The 19,080-nt window shown below is 46.4% G+C and overlaps 5 protein-coding genes across 5 annotated transcripts, besides 3 other annotated features; 3 read left to right on the top strand and 2 right to left on the bottom strand.

Moving 5' to 3' along the window:
- Positions 1-496: 496 nt before the first annotated feature.
- PVX_091360 (hypothetical protein, conserved) lies at positions 497-2,542 on the top strand (the record flags this gene model as incomplete). The annotated part of the gene is made up of 1 exon (XM_001615213.1): positions 497-2,542. The coding sequence occupies one exon, from the start codon at positions 497-499 to the stop codon at positions 2,540-2,542; it is 2,046 nt and encodes a 681-aa protein (XP_001615263.1).
- Positions 2,543-4,184: 1,642 nt separating this feature from the next.
- On the top strand, positions 4,185-7,705 carry PVX_091355 (hypothetical protein, conserved; the record flags this gene model as incomplete). Its single annotated transcript, XM_001615212.1, has 11 exons — positions 4,185-4,839; positions 5,037-5,142; positions 5,298-5,387; positions 5,566-5,634; positions 5,839-5,920; positions 6,101-6,187; positions 6,468-6,582; positions 6,721-6,817; positions 6,937-7,006; positions 7,169-7,330; positions 7,589-7,705. The coding sequence occupies exons 1-11, from the start codon at positions 4,716-4,718 to the stop codon at positions 7,703-7,705; spliced, it is 1,119 nt and encodes a 372-aa protein (XP_001615262.1). The 5' UTR covers positions 4,185-4,715.
- Positions 4,324-4,353: a microsatellite.
- A 1,048-nt stretch (positions 7,706-8,753) lies between the features above and the next one.
- Positions 8,754-10,644, bottom strand: PVX_091350 (rhomboid-like protease 1, putative; the record flags this gene model as incomplete). The annotated part of the gene is made up of 4 exons (XM_001615211.1): positions 10,141-10,644; positions 9,786-9,959; positions 9,115-9,558; positions 8,754-8,899 (listed from the first exon to the last, which is right to left on the bottom strand). The coding sequence occupies exons 1-4, from the start codon at positions 10,205-10,207 to the stop codon at positions 8,754-8,756; spliced, it is 831 nt and encodes a 276-aa protein (XP_001615261.1). The 5' UTR covers positions 10,208-10,644.
- Positions 10,131-10,173: a microsatellite.
- A 1,234-nt stretch (positions 10,645-11,878) lies between the features above and the next one.
- Positions 11,879-13,073, bottom strand: PVX_091345 (dynein light chain type 2, putative). Its single transcript, XM_001615210.1, has 3 exons — positions 12,954-13,073; positions 12,213-12,771; positions 11,879-11,996 (listed from the first exon to the last, which is right to left on the bottom strand). Exons 2-3 carry the CDS (start codon positions 12,693-12,695, stop codon positions 11,880-11,882), a joined length of 600 nt encoding a protein of 199 aa, XP_001615260.1. The 5' UTR covers positions 12,696-12,771; positions 12,954-13,073; the 3' UTR covers position 11,879.
- Positions 12,636-12,659: a microsatellite.
- A 2,617-nt stretch (positions 13,074-15,690) lies between the features above and the next one.
- PVX_091340 (mitogen-activated protein kinase 2, putative) lies at positions 15,691-17,418 on the top strand (the record flags this gene model as incomplete). The annotated part of the gene is made up of 1 exon (XM_001615209.1): positions 15,691-17,418. The coding sequence occupies one exon, from the start codon at positions 15,691-15,693 to the stop codon at positions 17,416-17,418; it is 1,728 nt and encodes a 575-aa protein (XP_001615259.1).
- Between the last annotated feature and the right edge of the window lie 1,662 nt (positions 17,419-19,080).

The raw sequence follows: 19,080 nt of genomic DNA, 5'->3' as shown, positions 1-19,080 counted from the left end.
CTCAGCATGCTCCTTCGAAAAGGGGAGTGAATAAGAAACAACAAGAAAAAAAAAAAAAAACGGTGACCACGTGCTCAGGTTGACATGCTTGTGGCGACGCGAACCGATTTGCAGCCAACTCCTTCACACTTCCTCCGTAGAGCGGCTAATCGGTTCGCAAAAAGAGGTGGCCGCACAGTTGGAAGAGCGCGTGAGGGGAAGAACCCGATTGAGGATATCCTTCACACGCGCTTGTGTGGATAACTTTACGACGGGGGGGAAGGATATACTGGCGTATAAGAAAAAAAAAAAAAGCATGTGTATGATGCGTGCGCAGGATGGTTAACAAAAAAGGGGCGGTGCTGTGAGCCGGCGAAGGGAACCATCTCCATGAGCGTTTCTGCGCAGGGGGTGCCTCGCATTGGGTGTGGTCATCCTGCGAGGTGCACCCTATTCGAAGTGGCCTATGCGAAGTGGCCTATGTGGGTTGCCCCATGTGAACTTCTCCACGTGGACCATGCTAGCCCCGTACAGACGCATAATACTGCAGCGGTGGGCGCTGCGGACCGGCAGGCGTGTGTTCCACGCGAAGCGCTGGGTGGGTAGAAAGGAGCACCTCTGCTGCGATTTTAAAAGACATTTCGGCAACAGTTCGAAGGGTGGAGAGGTGAAGAGGCCCCGGGGGGAGGAGGCGAATGGTGCAGAGAAGCCACCGCGCCGCATCGTCAGCCGCAACAGCAACCGCAACCTGAGTGGCCCCCCCCCCAGGGAAGATATCACCCAGCATGTCCAAAGCGAATACGGCATCTGCCCCAGCTCGGTCGATGTGAACATCCAACGAAATGGAGAAAACGATTTGTTCAAGTTAAGCAAAAGGTGGAGTGCCTTTTTCAAATGTGAAAAGGACCTACACGATGTGATAAATAAATACATAAAGACAAATCAAATGGACTACCATTTGCATGCCTACTTAAGGGGTCCTCCGAGTGAAGAGGCACAGGGAGGGGGAGATGTGAAGGGCAGGCCACCCAAAATGGAAGAACAATTGAGGAACATCCTAACCTATATAATGTCCCTGTTTTACAAGCACATTGAAGACTACAACGTGGTGTCTCTGTTAAGTGAGCGGATTGTACGTTTACTGAACGGGGGGAGCTCCCCAAGTGACGCTCATGAGGATGCTCATGCGGGTGCTTCTGCAGATGCTACTGCAGATGGGCGAGCCACGCATGAGGGCAGTCCGCGCCTGGACAAGGCCACCATCCTAACCACGCTGGAAGTGTACAATTACGTGAACGCCATGAACGATGAACTTTTCGATCGGCTGTTTTCTCTACTGAACGAATGCTACGTGGAGGCAGCACCACCGGGGGGTCCCCTCACAATCAGCGAAGACGAAGCTGTGCTTACTCTGAAAAGTTTGTACAAGCAGAAGTTTAAAAATCATCCCATTGTGGATACCATCATACGGTCACTTAGGGATGCCCCCCATTTGAGCCCACACCTTTCGGTGCACGCGCTGCTTTACCTCGCGTTGCTCTCCCGGATGGATAACAGGTCCCTTTGCAGGGTGAACTCTTCACTGTTTTGTGGCGATCAGGTGGGGCCCCTGGGCGGGGGAGACCCCAGCGCAGCCGCGGAAGGGGGCATAAAGGAGATAAAGAAGCACATAAAGAAGCACATAGAGGAACACATAGAGGAACACATAGGGGAGCACATCGAAGAAGGGACGACCAACCCAAACGCGGAGGAACCGCCCACCAGGGCTGAGAACCCCACATGGGAAAATCAACTTGAGCAGATAAAATTCAGAGCCCCCCTGTCAGCAACGGATTGTATAAAACTGCTCTACGGCTACTTCCTCCTGGGGGAAAACCACATTAACTGGTTCGTCATCCACAAGCTCCTTCTGCGATTGCACGAGGAATTGAAGGATGAGGGAAAACTCCTTTTGCTACAGAAGGAGAGTAAAAAGGCACTTCACATGGCAACCATCGTGAGGACCTACTTAAGGTACAAAAAAAGAAGCCTCTACGATAACTTGGCCAAGGATGTCAAACGGATGTTAAAGCAGCTGCAAATCCTGCATGCAGATGATGAACACACAAGAAGGAAGGAAAGGAAGTTCGTCCAGAAGGTATCATGGCATTTAACAAAACTCCGCATCGCGCATGTGAAGAATGGGTATAAAGGTGGGATCCCATTAGACCTCTTGGAGAAGAGCAGAAAACTCGTGTGGCTGTGCTTCTCCTACCACCAGTACTACGTTAGGACGATTGACTTAACCGCAGAGACCTTGTTGCAGATGGATTTGCTAAAAGCCATGAATTATGGGATTGCCAAAGTGCATTACTATCAGTTTTCCCGCATGAAGGCAAGGAGAACTCGATTCGAGTACATACGCATGTGCCGCTACTACACGCTGCGCGACCGCCGCAACTACGACGATGAGTTCGAGGGGTGGAGCCTGCCCTACATCAACTGGTACCACAGGAGGAACAAAAACGTCCACGTGTCCAACTACTTCTACGGCTACACCCCCGTCTCGCTCATGCAGTATTAGCGAGATTAGCGAGATGGCAGGGCGGACGCGCGCATGCGGAAGCGATTGTGTAAAGGTGAGCGTGCTACGTGCCTAAGGGAGGCCGTTCCCCCATTGGGGCAAGTCACCTCCGCTGAGGTAAGAGGCCACCGAATTAGCAGAAAAAAAAAAAGAAAAAATATATTCCAATTTATCTTTCATTGAACTCCAAAGCGGTACATTCTTTTTGCACACACCAGTTCTACATTTTTTTTTTTTATATTTTTTTTTATTTTTTTTTTCTCCCCCTTTTTGCTACACCCAGGGGAAGTTCCACCGCATTAACCACGCACATGTATGTTTATACCTCCGCACATACGTGCGTACACATTTCTCTTTCCCCCCGTGTACGCCTCCCTTTTTCGTTGTCACTTCGTTCGAATGGACGAAGCAAAGAACTGCGCGCTGGAAAAACGCCGCACGTACGTTTGCAGAGAAATAACGCGTTACTTCAGCCACTCGTTTGGTAAAATATTTGCTACAAAATTATTTCCCGCCCACGGCGCACGCAATCAGCGCATCAGCGCGATCAGCGCGATTCGCCCGGTCCGCACCGTCCACGCCATCCCCCCAGGTGCGCACGAACGTGTGTATGGGTACCCATAGCCGCGGGGGAAAAATCGCCAAGCGGGAAAATCAGCGCGCGCACCAGTTCGACTGCTAACACGCGCAAAATAACTGCCGCACTGCTGCCGCAACATTCCTCGCGCGGGTGGAAAACAAAAACATCCTCCCTTCCCTTTTGTGCGCACAGCGAACTCGCCCACGCAGACATTTCCGCACGCAGTCACTTCTGCTCAGTTCAGCATAGGGAGTTCTTTGTTTTTCCCAGTGAGATTGCACATTCGCTTCGCCATTGCTCCTTCGCTTCGCCATTACACGTTCGCTTTGCCATTACACGTCCGCTTCGCCATTGCTCCTTCGCTTCACCATTGCGCACTCGTATACGTACACATGCGCCGTATGCTTATGTACTCGCACTGAATTGGCGATTTGGGTGGGGACCGCGTGCGGCAAAAAATTGCCTGAGTAATTAGCCCCATTGGGAAATTCCCTCGCCGCGCGCGATGCATGTTCATTTTCGCCCGTCCGAGTGCTTGCGAATACTCCCCAGTACGCCCCTTCCCAGTACTCCCTTTCCATTGCTTCCTTCCCAAAACTTCTTTTTTTTTTTCCTTTTCTGTGTACCCTTTTTTGGCGGCCCACTTTTTCCGATCCTCCGACAGCCTTCTATCATGGGCGCTAAGCGTGCATCCCTGGCCTCCCTGTAATTATACCAACGCGCCACGTATGCGTGTACGCGTCCGTACAGTGTACGGTACGGTACAGCAGAGTGTACATATGCCTGCACGCATACACGTGCGTTATGTATGTTCCTGCAAATCCTGCGCGAACTCTTGCGGCGTCCCCAAGTGCTCCACGCCAGCAAATATTTCACCCAGTTAAGATTTATATGCTAATCTAAAAGAAAAAAAAAAAAAAAAAAATTATAGTCGGAGAATTTAGGAGTGAAATTTGCGCACGCCTTTTGTAGTTTTATTTAATGATGTATTAATAATATCTTTGTATAATATTCGCCCTGATTTTTTACAAGAATTATCTTTTTTTTTTTTTTTTTTGTTTAATAAAAATTTGCGCAAACCGTGTGACTTAGCAAATATGAAAGGAGAAAACTCCCCATAAGGAGTAGCCCACCCGAATGGCCTAAACCAGTTGCATAGCTCACAGCCGACCTTTCTCATCAGCAATTACTATATGATGTATAGCGATAAGAAGAGCTGGGACTAGGAAGAAGAAAAAAAAAAAAAAAATAGCAGTGTATAGCGCCCCAGTTGATAGTGGGGAAAGCCGACCGCCGCTAAAAGGAGTGAAGCACTAGCGGGGCCAGCAGGAGTGGAAGCAGAAGCAGAAGCAGAGGCAGAAGCAGACGTGGAGCAGCAGCAGACGTGGCAGTACCAGCATACGTGGAGGCAGCAGCAGGGGAGCTCACCCGGCACCCAAACCACCAGCAGCCCTGGTGACACGAACCAAACCAAGAAAAGCAAAAACACGCGGAAGGCAACAATTGATGTTCCGGAAGCGCATCATCATACACCTTTATCCCAGCAGTAAATATCGAAAATGATTTTTAGGTGAGCGTCATTTGGAAAAAAAAATGAGAATAAATTTCTTCAAAGAAAAAAACAAGATTAAATTGAATAAGAATTTAGACCTAGACTCAGACAATGCTTTTTCTAATGCCAACCCGGAATCGAATAACTACCTGACGGCCAACAGTGGTAGGCAGGCGGGGGGAGAGCCCAGAGGGTGGAGAGTGGACGAGATGAGGGCAGCGCAGATGGGGCGAATGATCCTATAAACCGATCAGTCCCCACTGTGCAGCGATCCACTTCAACGTGCGATCCACTTCAACATGCGACTCATTCTAACGCGCTCCTCATCTCCATGCAAATCTCCTTCGCACCCTCCCGCGCAGACAATGAATATGACCACTACGGGTTCGAGAAGAACAAAGAATACCCAGCCGAATCTACTACAGATAAACGGGCACTAGAGAAGCACAAGAAAAAAATTGAAAAGAGGTACCCCCTGGGAGGGACTAAGCAATGTCGCAGTGGTCATGTGGGGAGACGGTGTGCTCCACACGTTCCTAACCAATGCACCTTTGTGTGCTCCCATATATGTACATTTACACCTTGTAGCTGAGATGATCTCCTCCCCCGTCCCCTTCTCCTAGGTGGCAGTTATACTTTACCTTCAAAAGGGACATAAAAAAAAGTTACTACCTGAAAACGCTAATTAGAAAGGGCATTCCGGACAAGCTCAGGTTCGTCAAATATGCGCCAGTTGAGCAGAAAATAAAAATAAAAAAAAAAAAAAATAAAAAAATAAAAAAATAATAATAAAATAAGATACCAACATAAGCAATAATAAAAGGATAAATAAAAAGATACCTGAATGAGCGACCACATAACAGCCGCTCCGTCTAATTCCTCCGTTTGCAGACCGGACATATGGCCGTACCTGTTAGATAGCATGGTGCTGTACCTGAAGTATCCCACCATATATGAAAAGTAATGCAGCATAGCGGGACGCAAAAGGGGAAAAAGGGAAAAACAAAACATCCAACTGCTACAACAGTGGCGGTGCCCACATTTGCGGCGTACTTGGCTACCCCAGTTGGGCCATTCAAATATGGTTTTGACTGAGCACGCTGCATTCCCCCGAATGGTCACACCAAAGACACCCCGTTTTACCATCCTTCGCCCACTCTGCAGATGCCTGAACAGTGAACTCGAGGCAAAAGTTCTCAGTCAAATTGAGTTGGACATAATCCGAACCTTCCCACATAACAAAAACGTGTGTGTAGTTTTATGCCAACGCGGCTTAGATATGTGTACAATGTGATCGATCCAATTGGTGTGCCCGGCAATCTACCCCCTTTGGGATCGCCTTAAAGCCATTTAATATTAACCCGCTTGCCTCATTTATATATATATTTTTTTTTTTTTTTTTTTTTTTTTTTCTCCTTCTTCGAAGTACCGGATGAACTCCCCCGGGTTAATTCAGCTGAGGAACGTCCTGCACGCCTTTGCTGTTTATAAGCCAAAAATAAATTACTGCCAGGTGAGGGGAACGAGGAGATTTTCACCGTAGTATTATAAGCCCTGATGGGGATAATCCTTATAAAGAGATACACACGAATAGCTATACTTTTGAGCAAAGAAAATGTCCAGAGCACTTGAACGAGTGCTTGATTGGCATATTCTACCCTTCGACCTTCGGAGGGGCGCCCCGCTGTGAAGCTTAACATGTGCAGCTCGTTGGAGTTTTCCCCCAAATGTGATCTGCATTTTTGATCTCCACTTTTTCGCCCCATTTTTTATCTCCACTTCCCCCCCCGCAGAGCATGAATTTCATCGCCGCCATCGCGCTAATATTTTTGAAAGAAGAATTAGCCTTTTGGTCAATCGTCCAGCTAATCGATTCGGATTATTCCCACGAAAAAATTAACATCAGCGGTTAGAGGGTGCTATGCCGTCCGCCCGGCGCCATGCCGTAGACACCACTTTTTTTGAGGGGCATCCATCACACGTATTATCCCTATATGGCTAGGTCCCCCTCCTAAATCTTTTTATCCCCCCCTTCACACCCCGCAGATTACTATAACAACGAAATGAGGGGGCTCCGCAGGGACATTATCGTCATAGAAGAATTGATACGAACGAAGTTGCCGGATGTGCACTTGCGTTTAAAGTAGGCTAAGCCCTCCGCGGGCGAATGAGCTGCGCAGTGTGGCTACTCTCTTCCGCGCATTGGTCGTTCACCCGCTGTTCATCGTTCGCCGTTCGTCCATCCCTTTTCCCCCCCGACAGAGAATTCGACGTTGACCTTTCCTGGATTTGTTCCGAGTGGCTGTTGTGCTTATTTTGCACGGCCTTTCCGGTGAGCACTTGGCAGGGGTCCTTCGCTCACCCGAAGAGCTGCGACTCGTTCTACGCGCACACGCGGATGAGCGTGTTCCAGGGCGTCTGCCCCTATGCCAACAAAGCTGCGCATATACCTCCGCATATCTCTCCACACCGATTTGTATCCCCCCTTGGGCAGATCACCACGACGCTACGCATATGGGACTGCCTCTTCTACGAAGGAGACAAAATTATCTTCAGAATCACCTTGGCCTTGTTTAAAATGAATCAGGAGAAATTAATTGAATTAAATTCATTAGAGTCCATCCTATTATTATTTAAGGAGACAACCAAAAATATGGTAAGCATGGGGGGTACCCCTGAAAGGGTCTCCGTGGGAGAGTGGACCGCGGGGAACCCCTTTTTCTTTTTTTTTAAATCACCCACTTGTTGCGTGACAGCTTACGCGCATGGCATAGTGGATGAGGGAATAGCTTAGCGAACGTTGCGCGCCCTCCGTATGTCTGCCCCATTTTTTCTCCGCGTCATTCCTCTTCATACCTCTTCATACCTCTTCATTCCTCTCCATTCCGCTCCCTTCCGCCGCCAACCCGCGCAGGTCGAATGCGACAAACTGATGTACATCGCTTTCAACGAAATAGGTGTGCTGAAAAAAAAAAACATAAAAAAGTTGAGGGCGAAAGCTGAAGGCATCATAAAAAGTGGCGTAACATAATGGCATGTCCCAGTGCCCCTCTCCCCACATACACACACATCCGTCCCAATGCACGCACGTACGACGTCCTCTACGTGTTACACGTGCGAGATTCCACCATTTGTTAGTTAATTTATTTTACTCTTTATTTTTTTGTCACGTTATTTTTTATTTTATAATTTTTTAAGTAAATTATAAATATTTTCGTTTGTTTTTTACAAAATTTTAAAAAAACAAAAAAAATTAAAATGAAAATAAATGCGAAGCCAACCGAAGAACGCATAGCTGAGCGGAGTGATGAGCACCTGCACAATGGCCCTTCAAATTTTTAAATGTGAGTTTTTTGGAAAACGCGGCTCCTGCCCGCGGTGTGCAGGGGTGGAGGAGAAGAATGCACCCCTGTGTGTGCGCGTGTTTATACTGTTATGTGGAAGCTCCCAGGCAACGACCCACCCTGGGGAAACTCCCATCGAGGGTGTACACAACTGCAACGTTTTTGTTGCGACTCTCCAGCCCAATGCGCATGAGCAGCCTTCCCTTACAAACAAGCAACATCGTAGCAGGAGTGTTGATCTACACATACGGTTATATGCGTACGCCCATTCGCTATTCCCAAGCGAACGGCATGAGCTACAAAGGGTAAAAAGCACCTACTCACCGTTTACCCCTTTATGCGCACCCACTGCGCAACTACGTGGCGGAAAACGAATGCTCATTTGGAAAATGCAAGTCTTCTCTGTGTATTTAAAATTTAACAAAAAAATGTTGTTACGAAAAAAAGGGGAAAAAATTGGAAAGCGGGCAAATACGTACTGCGGCTTAAAAAATTGGCATGCCGTTACCAGTATGATGGTGGTGATCATCACATATCATCGATAGGGTTATCGCTAACGTCACGAATTAAAGCGGGAAGGGGTGGAGAATAGAAACAAATTAGGGGTCTTCTTCTTTGCTGTCCTTGCCAAGGCGCGCAACTTGACGATGCCTCTAAGCGCATCGTACACGTCGCAAAACGCATGCGCAGGCGCACATACATGCACGCTTCGCAAGTGATTCAAATCGACGGAACTCAGCAGGTGCGCGGCACGGCGAACAAAACAATCGGAGGGACGATGGCCAACAGAGCTAAGCAGGCGTAGGAAGCCATCTTCATGTGGTCGTACCAGGACGGCTTGTTCTCCATTTGGCTGTTGTAGAGTATGCCCATGGATATGCCTGCGGGGGGGGAACAAAAAAAAAGAAAAGCGGCGTATATGTATACAAAGCTTCACCTCTGTGGGGGAGGGATGCCAATTCACATAAACATGTACAAACGAGAGGGTAATCCCTCATGAAGGGACTCATCCTACGAGACATAACACATTAACTGTGGGGTAAGTCCCTCCCCTTCTCTTAAATGGTCCGAGGGAAGGGATGAGCTGTAAACTCACCTGAGAGCAGTCCTCCCAAATGGCCAACATGATCAATATTCGACCCGTTAAATGTGAAATAGTAAAAAAAAGAAATTAAAGAAAAAAAGATAATGTTAAAAACGACTCTCTCTCTATGTCTAATAACATGCCATAGTAGTATCAATTCAGATGTTACAACTCCCAGTAATCCCATGCCGGAGGTGCTCGCGCCAACTTTGATGGGGCAGTAAGTAACAGAGGAGGATAATATGTTTCCGTATATGCCTGTCAAGAAATAAAGAATGATGACCTTCACAATGCCGTAATTTTTCTCCAATGTAAATCCCATTCTTAATTGGAAAAACACATTAAAAAAGGTGTGAAATATGTTCGCATGCAAAAATATGGGCAGAATTAATCTATGAATTTCGCCTTGCTTTATCCTGGAAGCCACATTCGCCCCTAGCGTTATCAGCAGGGAGTCTGCAAAAAAAAGGGGGAGAAGCGTACAATCGTGTAAAGGGGGAGAAAAGTACAAACGTGCAAGAGGTTCCCCCGTTTGGTCACTATTATTTTGTTATATTTTTTTCTTTTTTGCCATCCCAATGGGCCTCTTCTTTCAAAGAGAGCACACTTCATCATGTTTCTCCCTCTCTCTTTCGCTCCTTTTCCCTCCTCGCGGATCGCGCATCCCCTTGCGTGCCACTTACCAGAGGGAGTCAAAAAATCCGCGGGCTTTATACTAACTGATATTATGAAAACAATTATTTGTATAATGGACACGGCCATGATAAAGCTCTTCCAGGTGAAGTGCGGAAATATGAGGTTCACTACATCAATGGGTTTCGATCTTTGTATGAAGCTACTCTGGGACTGGTAGTACTCTGGTGCTTGTAGGGGTAGGGGGAAAATGTATCTATGTTTTGGTGCGTACATGCGTATGGGGGGCGTGGTGCAGAGGAGGGGTTCAAATTAGCGTTTAACAGGAGAGCGGCAGTTTTACACATTCACAGACGAGATCAATCTGTGCAGCGCGGGCCACGTAAGAGCGCCCCCTTCTTTTACTTCTGTTGAAGGGGAGGTTTTCCCCGTAGTCGTCCCGGTACTCCGCTAGGGTGTGGATGTTGCTCATCTTGGAACTTGGACGTTAATTTGGGGATATTGCGGGGGAAAATATCAGCGGGCGCAGAGGGGCGCACTCGGTTTATCTCTCTATATATATAACGGCAGCACAAAGCCCGCTGTCACGAGATGGGAAGCAGTAGCGATCATGTAACCGCGTAACAGCGTAACCGTACCCGCGTGGGCTGCACTTGCTGCGAGAAGAGGTTGCGCCTCGCCGTAGCGGTTGAAGCGGCACCTTCACGGTATGTTATGGTGTGCACGAGGAGGGCGGGCTATGAAGGGCGCGCGCGCAGGTGTACATAAAAATATATTCATGAATCGATGGGGACCAAAACAAAGGCAAGCGTGCTTCGTTGCAAGAAGGGGAATTCTCTTCACCAAAAATGGAGGCAAATCAAAATGTTCGCGTAATTTTGGATGAATTTATTGGCACACTTGTGAGGGAAAAAAAAAAAAAAAAAGAAGCATATATATATAATTATACAGTGTACGTAAATATGAACATATACATGCACATTAATTAAGCACAACAAAAAGGGGGAAAAACTTCCAAAGGGCCTCATTAAGGTGATCTATTGCGTGTGTACTTATAAACCACACATGTGTTTACTGTTTATAATCCCTCGCTCGCATGCGTATGGCACGCGGCCATTTTTTTAAATCTTTTGTCGTCAAAAAGGGAGCACGCGCGGGGAGTTCGAGTTCCTTGTGCGCGTTTGCCAGTATAGAAGAATGTATTAGCAGGTGAAAAAGCGGCAAGTTGTGCGAAAAGGTTTTCCCTCTTAAGTGAGGAAATTAATTGTTTAAAAGGTGAAGAGTGCCACGCGCGTGGTTTTTTACTTGCTATTTTGTTTGCAGTTTTGCTTGCAGTTTTACTTGCAGTTATGTTTGCTGCTTTTTTTGCAGTTCTGCTTGCATTTTTTTTTGCTCACTTTTTGCGCATTTTTCTGCCCTGGTGCTTCTCATTCGCTGCGACGAATTAGCCTTCCTCTTATGCAGTTGCAAGCGGGAAGACTTCCTCACGAGGAGACATTCCACTTATGGGGATGATATAACAAGTACAACACAACGACTTATAGAGGAAATGAATGTGTTCGATTTATTCTTTAAAATGGGCACAAGTTTTCTTTTGGCTTACGCCTGTTTTTTTTTTTTTTTTTCTAGCTATTTTTTCCTGCCCAGCTTTGTTCATATGAAAAAAAAAAAAAAAAAAATAGCACAAAAATGGGTGAAAAAAAAGGGCGGAAAAATGGGTGAAAAAAGAGCGCAAAAAAGTGAAGAACAGGACTGGACTGTTGTTTTCAAGTTGGCATATGTTTAGAGCCACCTTTGATAGGCAGCCCTCCTGATTTGCTTTCCTCCTTTCCTCCTTTTTTGCTTTTTCCAATTTTTCCAATTTATCCTTTTCGCCGTTCGCGCAAAATCGTGCCAGCGGCTATGTTGAAAAGGAACACAAAAAAAGGGGGAAATTGACAAACAAGGCATAGCAGCGAAGAGGAAAAAAAACGATGGCGAAGGATTGGCAGCAAAGAGGGGAAAAAATGATGGGGAGGAAGACTTGGCCAAAGGAATAAAATTAAAATGCGCTGACGTGTGCGCAAGTGCCACAGTTCCGCCAAGGGAATGAACATATGGTCCACATTTTATTTATTTATTTTATTTTTTTTTTTTTTTTCCCGTCACTCGTTGTACAAAAGGAAGACTATCACGGTGACGAAAATGAAATCGTTGACGTACTTCGCCGAAATGTAGTTATCCGTTTCGACGTTCCAGAGGGACTTGGAGGCAACGTGAATCTGCAAAAATGAAAGGAACGGGCGGAGGGTTAACCGTGTTAAGATGTTCATTTATTGTTTCTGTATGTACAGTTAGCGCGAGGCCACCGCTTTGGGGACTTCACATTGGGGGGCACATTGCCATTACGGAGTAGAAAAAACCGCAAAGGTGTATTTGCCCCATGTGTGTACAATGGGAGGAACCTTTCCCCATTTGTTCGAGCTTTTCCTCCGTACCCCTTGCTTCTTGTTCTCCCCGATAATCCCTTGGACGACAATTTTGTGCCGCTCATTGACGTAGGGCTTTATGAACTGCTGCACTTCGTCCACCAGGTGGATGGCCATCTTGTCGTAATTGCTTTTAATGGGGGGGTTCTTTTCGAAGTAATTTTCCTGCTCGTCTTCGTTCTCGTTGGAGGAGTCATTCGCCACGTGGTCATTACCACTGCAGTTTGCATGTCCCTCCTTTCCATCTGCTTCCCCACTGGTTTCAGCACTCCCCCCTGTGGGCATTCCCCCCACTGGATTTTCCGCTTTGAAGGTTAAATCCGCGCTGCTTTTCGCGCTGAAATAATTTTCCAAAAAAAGTTTTAGCTTTTCTTCGCAGGTATTAGCAAAGAATTGAAACCCCCCCATGTTTATTTTATTCTCCTCCTTGTTATTTTTCTCATTATCGTTGCTGTCCTCATTTTTCGTGTTGCCTTTGCTACTTCCATCCATTTTATTGCCCCCGAGGTGTTGCCACAATTGCGGGGGTAGGTATGTGTGTGTATGTAGCAAGTAGGATGTTTGTACCCTGCAGGGAGTTCGCCAAATGGGCACAGCGCAGCATTGGGGTGTTTTTCCTCACACATGCGCATTTATATGTAGACACTCACACCCACTAACGCATCTTTAACGCGACATATAAGAGCACATAGAATCCAATGGCACGTATTTTCTCGCCTTTATTTTTTCATCTTTTCTGTGGACACCTACCTTTAAAGTTCGCCTATGAATGGGGCAGAGTTTGTCTTATTTAGCGCTTTCACGGGATGGTAAATTGTTCCTCGAAGGGTGGCCTTTCGAGTGTGTTCGAAAGATTTCACTCTTTTCCTCGACCGTACACAACTGCTCAATTTTTTTTTTTCTCCCCTGAGTGCTTCCTACTATGCTACATCACGTAATACACGCATAAAAGAGCAGTTTTTTTGGGGGGAAGGATCTGTCGACACCTCTGCTACTGTCTTATGGGCAGTAAAATGGGACCAAAGCGAGACTACCGTTAGTGCTCCTCACGTGATTAAATGGCACTCGTGGCAATTATGAAATATTTTTAAGGTGAAAAAAAGGCACACAAAAAAAGGGGGGAAAAGCGGAAATAACAAAAAAAAAAAAAAAACGCATTGGACGCACCATCAGAGAACCTTATTTGGGGAGTTATGAGAGGGACGGAACCAGCGAGAATGTTTTTTTTTTTTTTTTATTTTCCCCCTTTCATTTTGCCGTACTGTACCTCTTAAGAGATGAGCCAAATAACTCATGGGTGATGTCACGTCGCAAAGAGTTTTAGCCACAGAGTGGACTTTCCAAAAAAGGTGCTTTCCAGTGATCGCTTTTAAGTTGAAGGAAGTTGCTTCTTATTTTCCATTTCCCTTTTGAAGTAAATAAAAAGCTGCTCGGTTCTCCTTTGCATGGCCAGGGAAGGAACGATGCTTGTGCCACAGTGGACACACATACACAGTAATTCCGGTGATGCCAGAAAAAAAACAACGCCTTATTTGGCACAGCCGCCTCTTCGTTAGCTTTGATTTATGGCATTACAAATGGGGAAGTCATTATGGTGGTTATTTTGTTTTATTATTTTATTTTTTTTTTTTTTTTTCCTCGTTGAGGGTTTCCCATTTCTCGTTTAAATTCCTTTTCGAAAAAATAACTCATCGCGCCACTCGGTGTAGCAAAAGGGGACACCACAATGAGTGATAATCGCATCGAAAAATAAACCTCTGTGTGCCTTTACTTCTCGGGTGGAGGGGAAACCTCAATTGGGGGAATACATTCCATGAGGGGAACAAAAAAGAAAAAAAAAAATTCCTACAAAAAGTAGCACTTCGTTTATAGAAAGTACTTTATGTACGCGGAATTACCTCCATTTTGAGGTACCCCTTTTTTTGGTCCCACTGCCAATGAACTTTTTTTTTTTTTTTGTGCCCTCTACAGTGCAAATGCGTACCCCCCCGTGAAGAGGCATAATGACCATTTTGGAAAATACGGTGCAAAAAGGGAAGTCGCTCCAAATGGCTTAAAACCACGTGGTGATAAGTGAATGGGGCACTTCGTGTAAATGGCCCCATATGGATAGAGGCACTCGCGGGTCAGGCACTTTTCCCATTTTATGGGGCCATTCGTTTGTGCACACGATTTGTGAGAAGGGAAGTAGAGCCTCTGGGGGAGGGGCGCTTTTCCCTTAATGGAGCGCTTATCGGGCGGTACCTTTTTTCGTAAATGTTGGGAAAGCGGTGAAGCGGCTAAGTGGCTAAGGGGCTAAGCAGCAATGCAGCGATGCGGCGAAGTGGAATTTTCTCTTTTGCATGTGGGCTAACCAGGAAATTTGTTTTTCCATTTTCCCTATATGTGAAGCCCCCCCCCCGAGTGGAACCTTCCACGGTTAATCATGCATGCACATGTGCACACTTTTGGGCCCATCTTCGCCAGCACCCCCCCGCGGTGTCCATTTTTCTACGTCGAGGAATAACATGGGCCATGTGGGGAAGGAGCAAACAATTTGAACCCGCCTCAGGGCGATTTATTTTTGTTCCCCAATGTGAACCCATTTATTTTTTACGCGTTACTTCTTACACTTTTTATATGTTGCTTCTTACACTTTTTACGTTTTGCTTTTTATTTTTTACGTTCTACTTCCTACGCTTTAGTTTTTATTTTTTTTTTTGTACCTCCACTTGGTTAATAAAATTTTTTTTTCCTATGCACAAGTGTGCTTGTCTTGTGGAAATGAATTCGTGGAATTCATAAACACATAGGTGGATTTCCTACTGTGGTGTGGGAGGGGTGTGCCCAAAAAAAAAAAAAAATGAGAAGAGCATATAGAGGGAAAGAGAGAGAGAAAAAACGAAAGAGAGAAAACGAAAGAGAGAAAACGAAAGAGGATGAGGACGATTATATATTTTTTTTCCAAAATGTTTTTTTACCTCCATTTATATGACATCACTTTTTTTTCTTTCTTTTCTTTCTTTCCCTCCTGTGCCCTTCCAGCCCATAAAACCCAAAGTGTAAACTTTGGAAAGGCAGCCCATCTGCATTAAGGTTACCCTCCCTCGGACATGGGCCTCTAAAGAGTTATATTAACCTTGCCCATCCCAAACAATCAGTGTGCACCCTTTTTTTTTCTTTTCTTTTCTCATACCCTTTTTAGTAGGTAGCAAAAATTGAGGTAGTCTTTTTTTTGTGGGTGGGGGTACACCTTTTATGAATTTCCATCCCTTCACATAATTGTAGTGACGTTAAAGGTGTGCCCCTCGCCAGTGGATCCCCCGGCGAGAGAAAAAAAAAAAAAAAAAAACTCCACACGTAGTCTACACTCTGCCTCTCTATCGATGAGGTTTACATAAATGTAGAAGAAGCACACACTTATATTTGTACAATTAGACGCATGTGTGCATGTACTTATGTGCCACGTCGTGAGACGTTGACAGTGCGTGAAGTAAAAAAAAAAAAAATGCTCAAGAAGAAAAAGGAGCTTTCCAGCGCAGATGGGGAAGAGAAAAATGTCAAGAAAAAGAATAGCATAGCTGTGAAATCGGCTTGCCTGAGGAAAAAGGGGAACACCAGTACGGAGGCCACGGACGGGGAGGAGAAGGCGGCAAAGGGCGACCATGTGAAGGGGAAGACGCAGGGGGGGGCTGCTAAGCAGTGCACCATCGTGGAGAGGAAGAAAAGCGAGAGGGGCAAGGAGAAAAGAGTTGCCATGTCGGAAGTTGCCACGTCGGAAGTTGCCACATCGGAAGCTGCCACGTCGGATGTTGCCGCGTCGGATGTTACCACGTCGGAAGTGGCCCCCTCAAAAGTGGCCGCTTCAAAAGTAGCCCCCTCAAAAGTGGCCCCCTCAAAAGTGGCCCCCTCAAAAGTAGCCGCCTCCAAAGCCGCCGCCTCTAAAGCCGCCGCACAAGGGGGGGATGAAAAAATCAACATAAAGGAGGCAATCATAAAGAACGTGAAGGTGCCGGACAACTACGAAATCAAGCACCTGATAGGGAGGGGGTCCTACGGATACGTGTACCTAGCCTACGACAGAAGCACCAAGAAAAACGTCGCAATCAAGAAGGTGAATAGAATGTTCGAAGACCTAATTGACTGTAAAAGAATTCTAAGAGAAATAACAATTTTGAACAGGCTAAAAAGTAACTACATAATCCGATTGCGCGATTTGATCATCCCCGAAGATTTGCTACAGTTTGACGAGCTATACATAGTCCTCGAAATAGCAGATTCGGATTTGAAGAAACTTTTTAAAACGCCAATATACCTGACGGAGGAGCATGTGAAGACCATTCTCTATAACTTACTGTTGGGGGAAAAGTACATCCACGAGTCGGGCATTATACACAGAGATTTAAAGCCAGCCAACTGTCTCCTGAACCAAGATTGCTCCGTTAAAATTTGCGATTTTGGATTAGCCAGAACGATAAACTGTGAAAATGACATTCACATAGTACAAGATTTAGAGGAGAAGGAGGAAAATGAAGAACCAGGCCCACATAATAAAAATTTGAAGAAACAGCTAACCAGTCATGTGGTCACCAGATGGTATAGAGCTCCAGAGCTTATTTTGCTACAAGAAAATTATACCAATTCGATTGACATTTGGTCTACAGGATGCATTTTCGCTGAATTGTTAAATATGCTGGAGAGTCATGTGAATAACCCTACAAATCGATTCCCATTATTTCCGGGCTCCTCTTGTTTCCCCCTCTCCCCTGATCATAACTCCAAAAAGGTACATGAAAAAAGCAACAGGGATCAGCTGAACATCATTTTTAACGTCATTGGGACCCCCTCGGAAGAAGATCTGAAGAGCATCAAGAAGGATGACGTCATCAGGTATATTAAACTCTTTCCACCCAGAGAGGGAATAGACTTTAAAAAAAAGTTCCCCTCCATTTCGGAGGAGGGAATTGACTTACTACAGTCTATGCTTAGATTTAACGCGAAGAATAGGATCACAATTGACAGCGCTCTCAGTCACCCCTACCTGAAGGACGTTAGGAAAACAAAATTGGAGAGCTTCACTGCTAGCAAGATTATTCTACCATTCGACGACTGGATGATGCTCTCCGAGACGCAGCTGCGGTACATTTTTCTGAAGGAGATTCAGTCCTTCCACCCAGAGCTGGTCATCCCGCCCAAGCTGTCCGTCCACGAGGGAACCTTCTACAACGACGTTTAGGGGGGGTACACCTTTTGGGGGGCCCCTATTCGGGGTTACTCTTTTGGGGGGCACACAGCCCTGGGTTGGACACGCCGCTCCCCCTTCCAATCGCTGCCATCTGCGCAGCGCGCACTACTTATTAACCCACGCCAATTTTTTAAAATGCCAATTTGCATCACGAGTGCCAGCCTCCCCTACATGATCCTACTTATCAAAACGTTTGCGAAGCTTCTCCCAAGAGTGTACGTTGCGTGGATGGACGTGTGCGGCTTCTTACCAATTGGGGGGCGCCAACGCTGTTCATGTGTGCACGTCTTTTTTTATTTTTTTTTATTTTATTTATTTATTTTTTTTTTTTTTTTTCTCTGCCAACCCCAGCTGATTCACCCTCCATGGAAGCAGTTCCACACAAGGGGCATATTATTACCCCCGAGTTGCTGCCAGGACTTTTTTCTACACTTGGTCTAATTTTTAAAAGAATTCTTTCCCTTTATGCAATATGTATACCTCTTGGCCTTTTTTAAATGAAATGCAGCACGCACACAGGTTGGAGTGCCTACCCATGGGTGTACTCTTTTACCTTCCCTTCCACTGTGCCACTCAGTGTAAAGGAAGCTGACCGTCGGAGGGTGGCCCCACCTGAGTAGTTTCCTTATCAGTACAGCAAAAAGGGGGGCCAATCCCCATTTGAATGTTCTCCCTTCTGCTGTGTACGCTGCAAACTGAAGGGGTCCTACACATTGGGGGAAATTGCCCTGTCAAGGTTAATAAGCGCCGGTGGAGAGATGAGCACACGGACTGGGAGTAGCCACAACTACACTCCAGGTGTGCGATGCCAAGAGGGTACCTCTGTATGTACGTGTATACCTACATATGGGCACCTCTCTCTATCTGCTACGGAGGAGAAGCACATTTTGCCGCGCACATCTCGGCAATCCTCACAGGGATGGGAAAAGGTACATTTCCCTTCTCCCTGCGGATAGCCCTGCTGGGTAATTCCGCCCGTCCCCCGGGGGGCAGTCGCAAAAAGGGGAAAATGCGAATATGCGAAGTTAAGAAGGGCCATTAGCGATGCGGCAAAGTTGAGAGGGCCGATTATGCGAAGCGCACAAAGGCGCAAATAAGAAAAGTTCCTAAGGGCGAAAAAAAATTTCACGGGGGCGAAATTGTGGAGGCCCCCAAGTGGCACTCTCAGGGCGGCCCCCCAAACGGTGCGCTCTCTGCGCGCGAAGGCTGCCAGCTCTCGCGCGGATATTTTTCCCCTTTTCTGCCAGCGAGGTACGAAGCAGCGCCATCGCCAAGTGACGAATTTTTTCAGGGGGCTCACCAGCTTGCCATCGGCTTGCTCATCTGCGATCGCGCCAGCAGTTTTTTTTTTTTTTTGCCGCTCTGATTAGTATATACCCCTTTTTGTACGTTTCGTTCTTCGGCCTCCCACATCCCCCCCTCTAAGAACGAAGCATTTTGAAACACTCAGCGAGAAGAGCGCGCATTTTTGTCGTATGAGTATATAGCGAGCAGGTGCGAAGTGGCAGGAGAAGCGAACAGCAGGGAGATGTACCGGGGAGCAGCCCAGCCCGCGAAGTAGTCCCTCTAATGAAGTAGTCCCTCTAATGAAGTAGTCCCTCTAATGAAGTAGCCCCTCCCACGAAGCAGCCCCTCCCACGAAGCAGCCCCTCC

Source organism: Plasmodium vivax, chromosome 9, assembly GCF_000002415.2.
Source record: "Plasmodium vivax chromosome 9, whole genome shotgun sequence".
Taxonomy (NCBI): Eukaryota; Apicomplexa; class Aconoidasida; order Haemosporida; family Plasmodiidae; genus Plasmodium; species Plasmodium vivax.
This window is presented reverse-complemented; position numbering and strand designations above follow the sequence as displayed.

Coding starts and splice junctions, on each gene's coding strand:
- PVX_091345 (XM_001615210.1), bottom strand. CDS start 12,695: ATGGATGGAAGTAGCAAAGGCAACACGAAAAATGAGGACAGCAACGAT. Junction 11,997..12,212: donor GGGAGAACAAGAAGCAAGGG/GTACGGAGGAAA, acceptor TCATTTTTGCAG/ATTCACGTTGCCTCCAAGTC.